Here is a 15,791-nt window from a genome sequence, read left to right as displayed (position 1 = left end):
CAGGGTCCTCCAATAATATTCCAACAAATACTCAAAGGTCTTAAATTCTTAAGTCTTCCACTCTGAAATTAATCTTGATTCCCAAGTTTGATACTTTGACATATTTTACCCATTAGCTCTTAATTTCCTTATGAAACCATGCTACTGAAAGTGGGGTCAATTGCATCAGGACTAAATTACATGTGTGGAAAAAATTCTCTTTGTACTCAGAGTTTCTTCTTGAATAAAACTTATGATTTTTGTTTAAATGGTAAATGAACCATGGCTGCAGTCAGCAGCTCTGGTGCCTGTCAGCAAATGTTGGTAAGCTCTTTTACAATGTGGACTTTTGCATCCAAGATCAGCATGTCCTCAATCAACATATGCACAAATGCACTTTTCAGCAGGGATCCCTGCAGTAGTGGAAATTATTGGTTAATTTCCCTCTTTAACCCCAAAGAGGTTACTTTGTGGACATCCAAATTATGAGAGATCAATGGTACCATGTGGCAAACCATAAAGAATGCTTTGGCATTTAGAAACAACCATATGTATTCAAAATTAGTTAATAATCAAACTATTAAAACAGTGAATTAAAATTTCAAAAAGGCATTATTATAAAAGTTAAGTAAATTCAATTTCAAAAATTCTAAATTATCTGAAACTTACTCTTCATCCCCACAGCTTGGAATGAGCCAACACTATATTAACTTCTGCACTGATCCAACAAGGGGAGATTCAGGATTACATTTAATTTTAAGAATAAAGCACTGTTTGAGTTGACACGGACTTTACATCAGTCAATTTAAGGCACTGGGAATTATTCTTTATTATTTCATAATTTATATCCTAATGTCTTACTAAAAACACTCATTCAATGGATATCTAAGACTCAGTAAAACAAGAATCAAAGCAAATGACATGTTAATATATATCATTAAACCAAACAACATGATTTGTAAAATGGGTCTAAAAAAGCCTTAATTGTCTAACAATTTTTTTTTCAGAAACAATCATCTAAATGAGAGGGGACGGGTAGCATACTCTTTCTCTATCTCCAGCTGAGCTAGTGTATGAACCTACTTCACCAGGAGCCCAGGAGTCTGTTGTAATCTCTAAACATAACAGACTCAGCCTCTATGCTGGACTTTATCCTCCTAGGCTCTGCATTGAAGGTGCTGACAAGGACCTGGGTATAAACAGCTTCTGATTCACCCTTCAGCTATGCACAAGATGTCAGCAGACAGCCAGCTCAACATTCATCTGCTACATCAAATTACAGTTCAACTTGAAGATCATTTCTTGTAAACTTGGTAGTGATATGAACATCAGTTATGCCTAAATATCCATTTTGTTAGGCTTTTTTGATTTCAGCTTGAGGGCAAAAGCGGTATAATTAATTCAGTCTGTTGGTGATTCACTGTAATTACACTTCAGATAAACTGTATTGCAGGCAATCGAGCACAAATAGTTTAACAAGTCTTTTGAACTTGTTGATTAGAAATGTAACGTATCGTGAAGAGGTATCTACAAACAACAATTTCAACCTACCGCTCTTTTCCTTCATTGCTTAATGTTAGGAAAACACTTAGAGCAAAGTTGGTAACAGATTTTATTTCTTCAAGAGATTTCTATTTGCCTCACTGCTATTTGATTTCCCCAACAAAATCAGTGATAAGCTTGGGACAGAGAAGAGGAAAATGCAAGCTGGAGGTAAATCTTCCTGCACTGGGAAGATAATGGAGGCTGCAGAGTCACCTCTCCTCCTCCAATCCTCAGTCTCTGCAAACATGAATCTGCATCTTCTTACATAACTCTGGGGCAACTGACCGTAAATGCAGAAGTCCTAAACTTTCTGATAAGATGTTGCTAGGGTTTTCTCTGACTACCCTCTGCCTCATTGAGTCCCTATAAAGCCCGGGGAGGGAGTGCAACTTCCTCCAGTGCGTGCTTCATTGAAATTGATCTTCAGTGACCTTTCATCCTGCAAGTTCAATGGACAGGGATTTCTAGACAAAGGCATTTTTTCATGGCTGCACAGAGTGGCAATGCTATCCCCAGCCACAGAAATGATCAGACAATTACTTGTCACAAACTTGGTGCTGCAAGTACCTGAGTCTAACTTTATGGACATAATATATATGTAATTATACTAGTGGATTTTTTTTCTGGAGGAATTATCATACTTTCACGAGAAGTTGCTATTACTTCTGTTACCTCCACTCTAAACAAACTCTGCTTTCTGAGTAAATTGACTTGGTTTGTTGTGCAATAGACTGTATGAATAATACTTGGCAATCCAGTTCGAACACATTGCTCAACACTGTGTTGGCTTGCTGTAGTTTACCTCCAAAAAGCCTCCCGCTGGAAAGGAGTTAATCTGGGAAATTGTTCAACCTACATCACCTCCATTCCCAGAACCAAGGTCACTCCAAGTTCAGTCACTGAGGTGCAGTACACAGACAATGGCTGTGCGTCCTCAAATCTGGAGGCTGAGCTCTCAGTGACTCATTCATTGAAGCACATGAGCAAATGATCGCTACGCTAAGCATCCACAAAACAAGAATCCTCTACCAATGCCCCTTTCCACACAACACTGCTTGCCCCCACCCCAACAATAAAAGCCCAAGACAAGGCTTTGGAAAACCATATCCTATCATCTTGGGAGCCACTTCTCAATGAAGGCAGGCGTCAATGATGATGTTCACCATTGCCTTCAGAGCACCAGTACAGACTTTGACCATCTGAGGAAAAGAGTATTTGAAGATCAAGTCCACAAACCTGACACAATGTTCATGATTTTCCAGGCAGCAGTGGCACTGGACTCTGAAACAGACCCTCTCATTCTGTCCTCTGCCGCAGCAAGGTGGTACCTGGTGGGCTGAGGAAATAATTGACGCATGTTGTCCTAGTCACCATGAAAAGGTGTACCACAATGCACTACACCTGCATCACAATGTGGTCCATAATCTCTCTAACTGTGGAGAAGGAACATTTGGGATGGCATTGAGAACCTCAATTCTATTCATCCTGAGCACACACAAGCTCAGTGTAAACAGTGGAAGGAATGCAGCTCCTTACACACAATTCACACACCTGCCTGTGAACTGCTTCCCTTACAGCCACCTTACAAACCACAGTGGAAGATTTATTTTAATTTATGATTTTGTTGGACTAATTGTGAGGAAATAATGATATAATGGAAAGAATTTTTTTTTCAATTTACGTCCACACATCTTACTGCAACTGGCACAAGATTCCAGAGTACACTAGATTAATGACAGCAAAAATGTGTTTTGAGTGATGATTTTCCATCCTGTGATAAATATCAAGAAGAAATAAAATTAGCAAACTCATGCCGTGTGTTAAACATTACAAACTGCATACTGCAGGAGACGTAAGTGTGAATGTCTACAAGAGTGAAGACAGATAATAATAATGATGCAAATTGAGCTTCCCCAGGGAAATGCCAAAATAAAAAAAAACTCTTTGGTCAGAAATATCAGGACTTTTTTTTATATAAAAATCTAATATAGATACGTATAGCGAGTTAAGAATTGCTATTATTTCCAGGCTCTCCTTTCAGAAAGAAATTGTCGCTGCACTGTTATTGTGCAACTCCCAGCAAGTAACTGAAGAGCAGCAGAAACGCCTGGGAACTCTTCTCCCAGATTCCCTCTTAGCTGTGGGAGGTTTCTAACCAGCTGACTGTGCGGGTGAACAATATACAGGCCGTCCCCAGGTTACAAACACCAGACTTATGGGCACCTGTACATATGAACAAGCTCCCATAATATTACTAAATTCAGAAGACCAATGAATGTACATAGATTTGTTCCTACGAACAGCAAAAGTAGTTTCCTCTCTCTTATTCTCTCTCTCTGTACACTTTTAGTAATTGTCCTTTCTTATCATCTTATGTGCTTTTGATGCCATTCATTACAATACTGTGGAAGTATGGTTACTATAGCAACTGATTTTTCTGTATATTTTGATTTATGGACAAAATTGACTTAAGGACATCTGTAAAAATGGAACCCATTTGTTACCCAGGGAGAGCCTGTAAAGGGAAGCTGGAAGCTCTGAGATGGTTCAAGGCGGCAGTTCACCACCATCACCTTCTCAACGGCAATCTGGAATGGGCAATAAAGACACCTTGCACACAGACTTACAGCCTGTAAAATGAAGACAAAGAATTATAAATTCCTACTGAACGCTACAGATAGTGGTAACAAATCTATTTGCTTTGGTAAGAATCAATCCGAATGCTGAATACTTCAATGTAACACACAAGGGATAATTACTTAGAAATTCATTGATGGTTGGTGGTGCTAAGTGGAGACTGTACACAAAGTGATGATGCCTCCCCCTAGAGTGTACTTAACACTATTGATTGGAAGTTTCTAGGCATGTAACACTACAAATCCCAAATTAGAATCAAATGTGATATTTGTAAATACCATTGATTGCCTCTTTCACTGCTGAGTCCACTGGAATTATATTCTTCTTCACCAGTTCCAAAGGCCCAGGTCTTTGGGCTATCTTCTCATTGAGATCATCGGCCAGCCTTGCCCTCTTGAGCTTCATCTGAGTTGCTTGAAGTTTACCCTCTGCAGGTGTATCTTTTGGACCATAAACACAAACTTAGTGACTGGTCATTTGAAAAGATTACAGACCAGATCCTGCTGGCCCAGTAAACCACACTTCACACCCACCCCTCCACCCACTTGCCTACACCTCAAAATGCTGTCTTTCCCTGGTATAGAAACAGAGGGCCAAACTTACTGGACCTTAACATCCTGGAGTGAGGGGCAACTGGGTCTCTGCTATGAAGACAAAAGAGACTGCAGATGCTAGAATCTGGAACAAAAATACAACACTGGAAAAACTCACCATCTGCAGCATCTGTGGAGGCAACATGTATAAATTAATGTTTCAGGTTGAGACCCTGCATCAGGTAAGTTTGAGAGGCCAGGCCCTGAAATGACTTGACAGCTTTAACAGCTGGCAAAATTGGGGCCAGTATTAGCAGCTGTAAAAACCATAGAGTGTTTTTTTAATAGTTTTTAAATGTCTCTGATATTTAGAGTCATCTAAAAAAAATCAAAGTATATAAAAGATTACAAATTACACAATTAAAAAAGTTACCTAAAAATAAAAACACATAAAAATAAATCAAAATATTAAAGTCAAGTAATTTAAAAAAAACTTGGATCCCATTCTCCCTCTTGAATCATTGCCCTACAATCACTGTTCAAATAAATGAGCTCTTGGTTCTTGCATTAGGTTGACCTTGCAGGGGATCCAAGAGGCAATACCCCAGGAAATACCAGCAAGACTAGGATCTAATGCAGTGGAGTAAGTGGCAGAAAATTCTGAGGGAATCGGCATTCTGAATCAGTAAGTCCTGAACCTCTGCACTTGACAGTGAAGATCTGCGAGTTACTGTTGTTTAAATGATTGAAGACGAACCGTCTGTTTGGAATCACAAGCATTAGCCAACATGACTTGGAGCACTGTCGTGTTATACTGGCTCAAAAAAACTCTTATATAAGTCATCAATCTGAAGCAAAGCTTGCAGGTGAATATATTAAAATGATTCCCCATGAATTAAGTTGCTTATCAGATTCCAGTACGGAAAAGTTGACCTAACTACAACTGTTCTACCCCAACTTCTTGGTAATGCTTCCCAGCCATTACATTAAATCTACTGACAGGTTAACACAGAGGTTGTAGTCCTCCAGGACTGCGCCGGAGTCTCCAAAAATTAAAGGTCACTATTAAAGTAATTTACAGAGAAATCAGAGTGGAGGTTCTAAAATGTATTTTTTGCTTTTGTTTATTGGTTATAAAAAATGTTGGTGATGAGGAAAAAGCAGAGCAGTTAGAATCAGAAAGTCACGAGGGGAAGGTTCCTGGAATTCTCCCAAATGGAGCTGGAAACCTTACCTAACCCATCACCAATGATGGCCACTGAACTCTGCTCACAGGATAAGGGAGGAAACACCTGCTCTCTGGCTAATTTTAATTCCTTGGACTCCAAGATGATTCAGTTAATATCCCTCTTGGAAAGAAACCAAAGAGTAAATCGTGGATGACAAGGTAACCTAATGCTGCTACGTTAAGGTAGTTGTTTGTGAATTTTAACAAAGTATCATTCCTAGTACATTCTGGAGTTTTTCTATTGGAAAAGAGCAGTTCCTATATGGAGAATGCATAAACCTAAGGCAAGTCTGTCAAAAGGCAGTCTTTATACATTGCAACAAATGTAAAATAATATGAATGAAATGAGAAAGGAAACCGGGCATTTCATCCATGGTCCTTCTGATTTGTCGCTTGTTTTACCAGCAATTTACTGACTTCTCATCGACATCTGTAATTTGGAAGCACTTAGCATTACCTGGAATTCCACAAGGAGTTCTGAAGGAATGCAATGCCGAAATGGTATTGGTTTATTATTATCACATGTACCAAGTTACAGTGAAAAACTTTGTTTGCATGCCATCCAGGCACATCATGCCATACATTAGTACATCGAGGTAGTAAAAAGCAAACAGAATGCAGAATATAATGTTGCAGCCTCAGAGCAAGTGCAATGCAGGTAGACAAGTGCAAGGGCCACAACTAGATTCGGAGATCAAGAATTCATCTTTAGCATATGAGAGGTCCGTTCAAGGGTCTAATAACAGTGGGATAGAAGTTGTCCTTGAGTCTGGTGGTACGTGGTTTCAAGCTTTTGTTTCTTCTGCCCAACGGGAGAAGAGAGAATGACCGGGGTGGGAGGGACCCTTGATTATGTTGGCTGCTTTCCCAAGGCAGCAGGAAGTGTAGACGGAGTCAATGGACGGAAAGCTGGTCTGCGTGATGGACTGAAGTTGTTCCATTAACTAAAACTGCATGTGAAGAACACTACTAAAGGTTAGCTGGTTGAATATGGATACACCAGGGCATAATGGACCAAGCCCTGTATCTGGAACCTGCCATCAACTCCTTGTCAGGAACTCAAGTGTTCACACATCTAGATTTGATCTGCTACATTGTCAGAAGGTCCATTTTGGCAATTTCTGGTCTGGGCAAGGCCTCTTGTGTAGTTACCCAGCACTATTGGTCCATCTGCAATAAATAAGCCTGCAGTGCTGACCAAGCAATGGGATACACTGTGGATGAGTGCCCACTGGGCTCCATATGAAATATGTGGTCACCTAGAATCCTATCACTGGGTTTGAAGTACATACAAACACTACTTGCATAACGTTTGGATACCATTAAGACAATTACAATAGAATCACATTCTCACCTTGCAGGATATGCATATTAACCAAGTCTGTTTTCTCAGGTCTACTTCTAATCTTGTGTTTCAAGTAGTCTTCTGTCTGTAAAGTGTGAAGAAACCAAGGAGTTTATTAAAGACAGAGCTTATTAAGGAGTTTTTTTTAAAAAGGCAGAGCAGGCTTGAGGGGCCAAAGGACCTACTCCTGTTCCTAATTCATATGTTCATGTGTTTGTAATCAATCATCAACAAATTAGAAACTAAGTTCACTAAAACATCAATGGTTTATTCTTTGGCAGGAACAAATGATTAACTTCTAATGCTCCTAATTTCATAGAGCAGCATGAGAAGTAACGTAGCCAAATGCTAAAAGTTCCCTTTAGAATTTCTCACACTTTCCCGTGCAACCATAGAAGATGCAACACCTGTCCTTTTACCTCTTCTCTTCCCACCATCCATGGAGCCAAACACTCCTTCCAGGTTTAGCAGCACTTCACTGTGCCTCTTCCAACTTTGTGTACTCCACTCATTGCCTGTGATATGATCTCCTTCACACTGGAGAAACTAAAGGCCGATTGGATGACTTCTTTGCAGAAGATCTCTGTTCAACCTGTAAGGGACACTCTTGACTTTCCAGTTGCCTATAAATCTGGTTCTCCATACCACTTTGACCTGTTACACTGCTTCAGTTAATTCCAATGCAAGCCTGAGACTCAGCATCTCAGTTTCCATGTTGGTACATACAGCTTCAGGACTTATATGACTGAATTCAACTATTTCAAACAACCAGCTTTTTAGATTTGTATCAGAACGGGTCAGTTTGGTCACCAACATTAACCTTGTTTCTCCTTCCACAGATCCTGCCCAACTTGTTAAGCATTTCTAGCATTCTTGATTTTCAATTCAGATTTCCAGCATCTGCAGTATTTTGCTTTAGTCTGCATTTTACAGCTTCAGCCTTGTTTATTTTCTCCTTTACCTCTCTCATCCTCTATTTTTATTTGTTTTTTTCTGTTTACAACTGCTCCAGGCACATTATCTGTGATGAACAAGGCTCCCTCAACCAGTAGCATCACTGCTGTAGCATTCAGTCTCTCTTGACCTTCCCCATCACAGACATTACCTCTGCTCTCTCCATCCCCTCTCCCTGACCTTCAACTGAAATATTTGATTTCTAACTTTTCTCCGTTCTGATGAAAGGCCGTCAGCCTGAAACATTGACTCAGTTCCTCTTGATCTGCTGAATATTTCTAACATTTTCTATTTTAATTTTGGAATTTCAAGAGCAGTTTTTGGTGTTTAGTCAGAAATCAATAATTCACAAGAGAATGCAAGTTTGTGATTTAAAAAGCAGCTGAACAGTTGACTATATAGAATGCAACATGCTCTTTTGAACAGCGTACAATAATTATTTATCCATATATCACATCATACCCTTACCACTTGACAGTGTATCAACGAAACAAAGTATGAATTAATGAAATACAGATTTCATGGACTCGTGTTCAAATATTAACAGTAACATTCTAGTGAGGTCTCTGGCAAACATGATATTTTGCATTTTCATGTGCTATAAATAAAACATTATTTGAAAAAGAACTTGCACAATTAATTTGAAATGACACAGTCTTTCCTTGCGAAAAAAAAATCTCTATTCAGGCAGAATGGAGAGGTTTGTGTTACTACCAAGTACAATAATGTGTCCTGTTTCAGTTTATATCAGTCAGGTCTGTATTAATCAGAGTTTAGAAGTAATTTGCTCTGGCTGGGATGGGGGTGGTTCTAGAAAGAGGAGTCACAGTCTCACATACAATGCTTAAAACAGAGACGGGGAGCATTTTCTTCACTCGGGGCAGAATAAACCTGTGGCATTCTCCATCACAGTAGAGGCCAAGTCGCTGAACATTTTTAGGAAGGCAGTAGGTAGATTTCTAGACACAAAAACGTCAAGGGGTATTGGAAGAGAATGGGAGCATGGCATGGAGATGGAGCATCAGGCATGGTCACCCTCAACAGGCCAACTCCTTGTCCTATTTTCTATGTGTGATATGTGTAAAGAATGTACTGTTGAACGCTGGAACAATCACCTATCTGCCACTTCACTTGTACTCAATTTCTAGTAACAAATGCATCATTGGTAAAGGAATCAAACGAATAACAACATGTTGCCCTGCACCCCTCAAGTATCCAGTTATATAGCAGCACTTGCAGGGACTTGGGAGTATATCAGCACCTATTCTTTGGAGGTGAGAACAACCTGTTTTCCTTCAATTTCCTGGGACTCTACAATATCAGGTGGAAAGCAGCACACAGTTGTAGGTCTTTACCCACACCATCCATCCTAACCAAACTGTTTCAAACAGAAAAACTTCAGTTGACCATTATTTTTCTTCTTTCTGGTGGGTAACTGGCTTTCATCCTACATTTCTCCCCAAGCCACATAACCAATAATGGCAACAGAGGTCTTGGCAGAATACCTCCTCGATAGTACATTGCCATAGAAACAGAACACCTTGTAAAATGATGAATAGAGACTCAAATCATATGATAGAATTTTTTTAAGTATCAAAAATAATAAAGTTTACCAAAATAATCAGAACCATCACTTAACAGGTACCATTACAGTATCTGTACAAGTACTGGTTCTTTGGAAGAACAATCCAATTATCCATTTCTTCATAAGCTTGTAATTTTTAGGTCGTTCTTGCAATCGAGTGAGCTATAAATAGATAAGTGGTTTTCATTCTCATGGCACCGTACAGAGGAATTTTGATAAGAATAATTCCATGGGGTCATGAATGAGATGCAACTGAGAAATAGTTAAGAAGTTATTTTTCATTGGCAGGGGGCAATAAAGTGGAAAGGTGGGGAGATAATATTTTATTAACCTTATCTCCAGTCATTTATCCTTAGTACTGTTTAGTTACATCCCAACTTTGTTCCAGATAACTGTTGCCAAGAGGTGTTGAAGAAACATAATGACAGCACCCAGTGATCCCAGCACTTGCCACTTCTGTGAGGAATCTGGAGATTTCCTGCAAAGTCAAATTCCTGGGTTTCTCTCTGTGTTGTCAAGTGTGATTTAATTATGGCACAAATAACACCCTAGACAAAGAAATGTGGGTCCATTCATTCACAAAAGGTAGTGTTTTTCTTCCCACTGGTTTAAATTGCTGCATAAATATTAAAGCAGCTTTAAACAAAACTGGAGCAGCTTTTAATTAAAGTCACCAATGTATCCGATATGATTGTGACAAAGGTAATCCATTTTCTTTAGTCTTCTCGATTCGTCTACAGCCTTTGACACAGTTGGCCACGGCATCCTCCTCCAATTCCTCTTCACTCTCTTTGGATGAGTATGTCTGTACTCTCCTGGTTCCATTATTATCTATCCATTTGGAGAATTAGTTGCAACAGCTCCTCTTCTCCCTGCACTACTAATTCTGGTGCCCCCTCTGGATAAATCCTTGCTCCCATTCTATGTAGTGTTTTTCTGAACAATATCATCCAAAAGTAGTGTCAGCTTCTACCCAGATATGCCCAATTCTACATTACCTCCACCACATCTCCATTGATTTAATTGTTCAAATGCTTGTCCAGATTTAAAATTCTCTTGCCTCTGTCCTCACACCAAGTTCCCATTTAACCATTACTCCCTTGTTTCCTGATACAAATCGATTCTCGGTTTAACAAATACCTTGATTTTAAAATCCTTCCATTGCCTTGTCTCTGGACTCTCCTCCAACCCACAGCCTCAGATTTCTGCACTCCTCCATCATCATCTGCAATCCTGAATTTAACTGCTCTATTATTGATGGCCATTTCCTTAACTGTCAAAGGCCAAAGTTCTGAATTTTCTCCCTCAGTCTTTCTCTCTCCTTAAAACTTTCCCCTTTGACCAAACTTCTGGACATTTGCTCCAATTTCTCCTTTTATGGCTTTGCATCAAATTTTAGGCACAGAGCCACAGGAGGAGATCTTGGAGAAATTTGCTCCAGTGAAGACACTTGGGATACTCCGCTACATGAAAGGTGCTATAAAGGTACAAGAAATGAGAAATTCTTCTTCACCTCCTAAGGCAACTTACATTGGTGACGTGGATGAGAACGTTTTGTGGATGGGACCACTACAACAAAGTTCTATTAATGAAACACAACAATATGAGCATTGGTCTTTAAAGGCCTGCCCACCATTCTCTAAGGTGTGAAGTAGTGGATGGGTAGCAAGTGGTTGTCTGAAGGAAAACTATAATGAGGGGGGAGGATAGGTGTGAATTTTTAAAGTGAACTTACCTGTGTAAGGAACAATATCCAGGTCAGCTCCCCTTTAATTGAGACTGTAACAGGCCCCACACTTACTGCAACAGCCCACTTTTGCATTCAGAGCTTGCATGCATGAGCTGCATGTGTGCAGAAGAATTTCAATAAGTGCAGTGCAGTGTACAATGGTAGATGCCATTGCACTTTTGTGCATAAGCATATCATGTGTATGGAGGCCCTGAAGTTATTTTGTTGATGATAACTATCTACTTCTACCGCACAATACCTGATGATAAAAATCTATTGGCACAACACGCCTGAACTTCCAGGCCAAAACAGAATTGGTCCTTAAAGTCCTTTTCTCTATTCTTTAATGTGTGGAGCAGTGGGAGGAGGGAGTGGCAACACAATTGGGCTGAGGTTTGGGAAGTGTGAGGGTGTCAAGTGGCTGTCTGAAGGAGGCCCACAGTAAGGGGGGAGGTGGGTATGAATTTTTAAAGAGAACTAAACTTTGCAAGAATCCAGGTAAATATCTTCCAACCAAGCCAAAGCTTAATTGATTTGCGAATGATAGCAGCCAATAAAATAGGAACAAGGTATGCATGACTGGTACGAACTGCAACTTTTGAAAAGCTGGTGGAGGCATAGTCAACAGTACCTAAAAAAAACATTGGTGATAAACATCATTGCGGAGTGGGACCAACTGAATGGCTTTTCAAAGGGGCTGCCATTGATAGAATAGGTAAGAATGACCTATTGTAGTATGATTCTGTGAAAACGGAAAAGAATTTGAGATCAGAGCCAATATCTTGGAGGGTTTTCGTGTCTTGTTCTACTACAAAGGAGCTCTGGAGATCACATTATGTTATTAAAAAATACGAGAAACTTATGTATGAAATATATAAATATATTAATTTTTCCTCTCAGACAATATAGAGAAGCACCTACAGTCACACACAGATATGACTGATGTATTTTCCTCATTCTACTGTCATCCTTTCATTATCAGACCATTTATTAAAATGAATAATCAATTCAGGAAATTAAAATGCCTGGATCTTCCAATGAACTGCTGGCATTAATACATTTAACACGTGATACCTATTATGATGAAAGGGATATGATAATGGGTTTGTTTTCTTTTCCATTGCATATTTTATGCATTAATTCTGTAATATGCCACACATTCATAATTCTATCTAGCTTCTATTTTTCCTTACATTATGATACTCTGTGGTTTAAAGTCATTATGTAATTAAGCTCTCATCCAGACCATAATTATATGTTTGGGCTACAACTTTTTAAAAAGGTGAATTATAACAATTTCAGTATGATTTATGTAGTGAGCTGCCTTGCCTTCTGATTTTTTTTTACAGATTATTGTACTTGCATCTTGACATAAGTACTTAGCATTCTCTCAATTTTAGTAGAGTGCTATTTTTTATTTTAATAGTTGCTGTAATGTTTCACTCTTGTGACATATACATTGGAGAAAAGAAAGGAATGAAGATCAGGATTCAATAAATCTTATGTCGTGAAAAAGATGCAGGAGGGGAAATCATCAAACAGTTTTACATTTTCTTTGTTTTGCGGATCATTTGAGCTCTTTGGGGTGATGGTTGCATCTGGTACAAAAAATTACAAACATGAACAAGGTCCTCTGTACACTATCCCAATAATAAGCATTTATTACATGCTCCATTATATAAATATGATACTTTTATTCTTCATACCAAGTACACTTGAGGTTTCTCAGTAATTAAATGCAGTTTATGCCAAATTACATTTTTATGCTGTGATTCACTATGACACCAGCTAAGAATGGCAAAATTATTTTCTTTTCATACACTCACAGCTGGTAATGAACAAGGAACTTCACCTCATAAAAATTTGAAATGAATTAAAACACAGTCTCCAGGAGTCGAGGGGCAATTTTCCAAGCATTAAGCCATCCAATTCCTTGCCATCCTATAATATGTGCAGTTTTGGGCACTCTGCCCTTGAAAGAATACCTCTGTTCCAGAAAGAGTCAGAGAAGACAGTTCTTCAGCTTAGTGCTCCAATCCAAGGATAGACTCATAAAAGTAATGTTACTTCCACGAGGGAAAAGACTGATGGGACCTTGATCTTGTCTTTTCAGTATCGGGAGGCTTTTATCTCATGGCATGGTCCATGTCCTCAAATTCATTGTGATGTACATCACAGCTCTATTTCAAGGCTCTGAAATGGATGTTCCTTATCCAAAACATGCATCGAAAGGCACCCAGTGTCTCTCACCCCACCCCTCACAGAATTAGAAATCACTTGAAAAGTGATGCTGGCATCTAAGTCATAGCCAATGTCATGAAGGGTTGGTACAACTCGGGACCTCAACAAGGGAGAAGAATAATGCCTAACTAATGAGGAAGATAGAGTTCAAAATTATACCCTCCTAGAAATTCTACTGCATAGCACAACATTTTTTTCTTATATGATAGAGTTTTATCTAAAATATAATTGTGTTTGTACATATTAGTGGGCTTTGGGAGTTGTAGTTTGTTCCACTATGCATGAAGAATGCACTTACAGTATATGAAGGTCACTTGGATTGCATAGTGATGTCACTTAGGTGTGCAATGCATCACACCCATGATTTTACACCACAAATATATGGTTCAGGAAAGGTGTGAGCCTCAACTGCTCTGATTTCAACTTACCTTTTGCAGTTTTACTTTTTGTTCCTTAATTTTCAAATTGTATCACTTGACTTTTGAGCACTTTATCATCTGTTTCACAAATTTGTGGCTATTCCACTGAGGACTTTCACTTCTCTCAATGGGCAGAAGTGACACATTACAATTATGCCCAACAGAAGTTTCAGTTCTTGACTAACTTCAAAGATACCCCAGGACAGAAATATCAAATACTGAAGGGCATAATTTTAAGGTGAGGGGGGAAAGTTTAAAGGAGATTTATGGGGCTAGATTATATTTTCCCCCCCACAGAGTGTGGTGGTACCTGGAATAGCTGCCAGGGAAAGTGGTAGAAGCAGATATGAAGGTAACATTTAAGAAACATTTAGTTAGGCACATGAACATGCAGGGAATGGAGGGATATATACCATGTGCAGGAAGCTGGGATTACTTTGGATTGGCATCATGGTCAGCACAGACATCATGGACCAAAGGGCCTATTCCTATGGTGTACTGTTCCAAGTTCTAATCTGGTAAACATTCATTGTACTCTCTCTCTTGCAACGATATCCTTCCTTAGGAGGGAGACCAGACCTGTAGACAGTATTCAACTTGGAAATCCATTTTGCATGTTGGACAGCCTGTCTTGAAATACTTTGAGTGATGGTGAACCTGATGCTGGAAGGAGATTGGACTCCTCTTTACTATACTTTCTATACTATACTTTCTAAACAGTCTGGAATGTAAAGGGATTCTTTTAGGTGCTCATTTTTGCAGTGATTGGGTGAAATCTCCACATAAGCACAAACAAACTTCTTAAGAGAAAGCTCCTTTCAGTTTGCAAGACAATTAAATCAGTAGCAGTTTGGCCTCATCTCTGTGTTAGTTTTAATTAAAATAAACTTCAGTAAAACACAATCCTTAATATCATAAGAGCACCCACCGCTGGAAAATCAAAACTATCTCAGTGATATCTCTGGTGGAATTTTTAATCCTGAAAAGGCATAAATATTAGATTTAGTCCTTGCTTTTCTTCCCTGTTTGTGGATAAGAAATACAAATATGGTTATTAGGAGCAGGAGTAGGCCATTCAGCCCCTTGAGCTTCCTTCACTATTCAATGAGATCATGGATGATCTGAATGTAACTTCAACTCAGTGTTCCCACTGCCCCTGATAACTTTTCATTCTTTGGATCCAAGTGTTAATCCACATCTGCCTTAGAAATATTCTCACTCTGCTTCCTCTGCCCTTTGAGGTAAAGAGTTCCAAAGACTCGGAGAACTTTTTTTGCCTCATCTCAGTCTTAAAATGAACAACCCCTTATTTTTAAATAGCGATCCTAACTTTGAGATTCTCCCACAAGTAGAAATGTCTTCTCCATTTCCATCTTGTCGAGATGGTGCTGGACTTCACACATTTCAATCAAGTTGCCACTCACTCTTCCAAACTCCAGTGGATACAAGCTTAGCCTGTCCAATCTTTCCTCATAAGACAACCTGTCATTTCAGCTATCAGTCTAGTAACTCTCTGAATGGTGAACTATATTGAAAATGTATTACATTTATTAACAGAAATTGGAAATGACAACCAACTATTCTTCCAATCTCAGA

At 39.1% G+C, this 15,791-nt stretch overlaps 1 protein-coding gene across 4 annotated transcripts in view; it reads right to left on the bottom strand.

Annotated features, from left to right (window-relative positions):
* The window catches only part of myocd (myocardin), a 475,084-nt gene that overhangs the window by 37,569 nt on the left and 421,724 nt on the right, over window positions 1–15,791 (bottom strand). For all 4 annotated transcript variants that reach the window (XM_052033032.1, XM_052033033.1, XM_052033030.1 and 1 more), the window contains 2 exons: window positions 7,277–7,352; window positions 4,440–4,601 (listed from right to left, as the gene is read on the bottom strand). In XM_052033032.1, coding sequence (XP_051888992.1) covers window positions 4,440–4,601; window positions 7,277–7,352 — 238 coding nt within the window. The remainder of the gene's footprint in view (window positions 1–4,439; window positions 4,602–7,276; window positions 7,353–15,791) is intronic.

The sequence above is a fragment of the Pristis pectinata genome, chromosome 18 (genome assembly GCF_009764475.1).
Source record: "Pristis pectinata isolate sPriPec2 chromosome 18, sPriPec2.1.pri, whole genome shotgun sequence".
NCBI classification, from domain to species: Eukaryota; Metazoa; Chordata; class Chondrichthyes; order Rhinopristiformes; family Pristidae; genus Pristis; species Pristis pectinata.
Note: the sequence above shows the minus strand (reverse complement) of the source record. Positions and strands in the feature narration are given on the sequence as shown.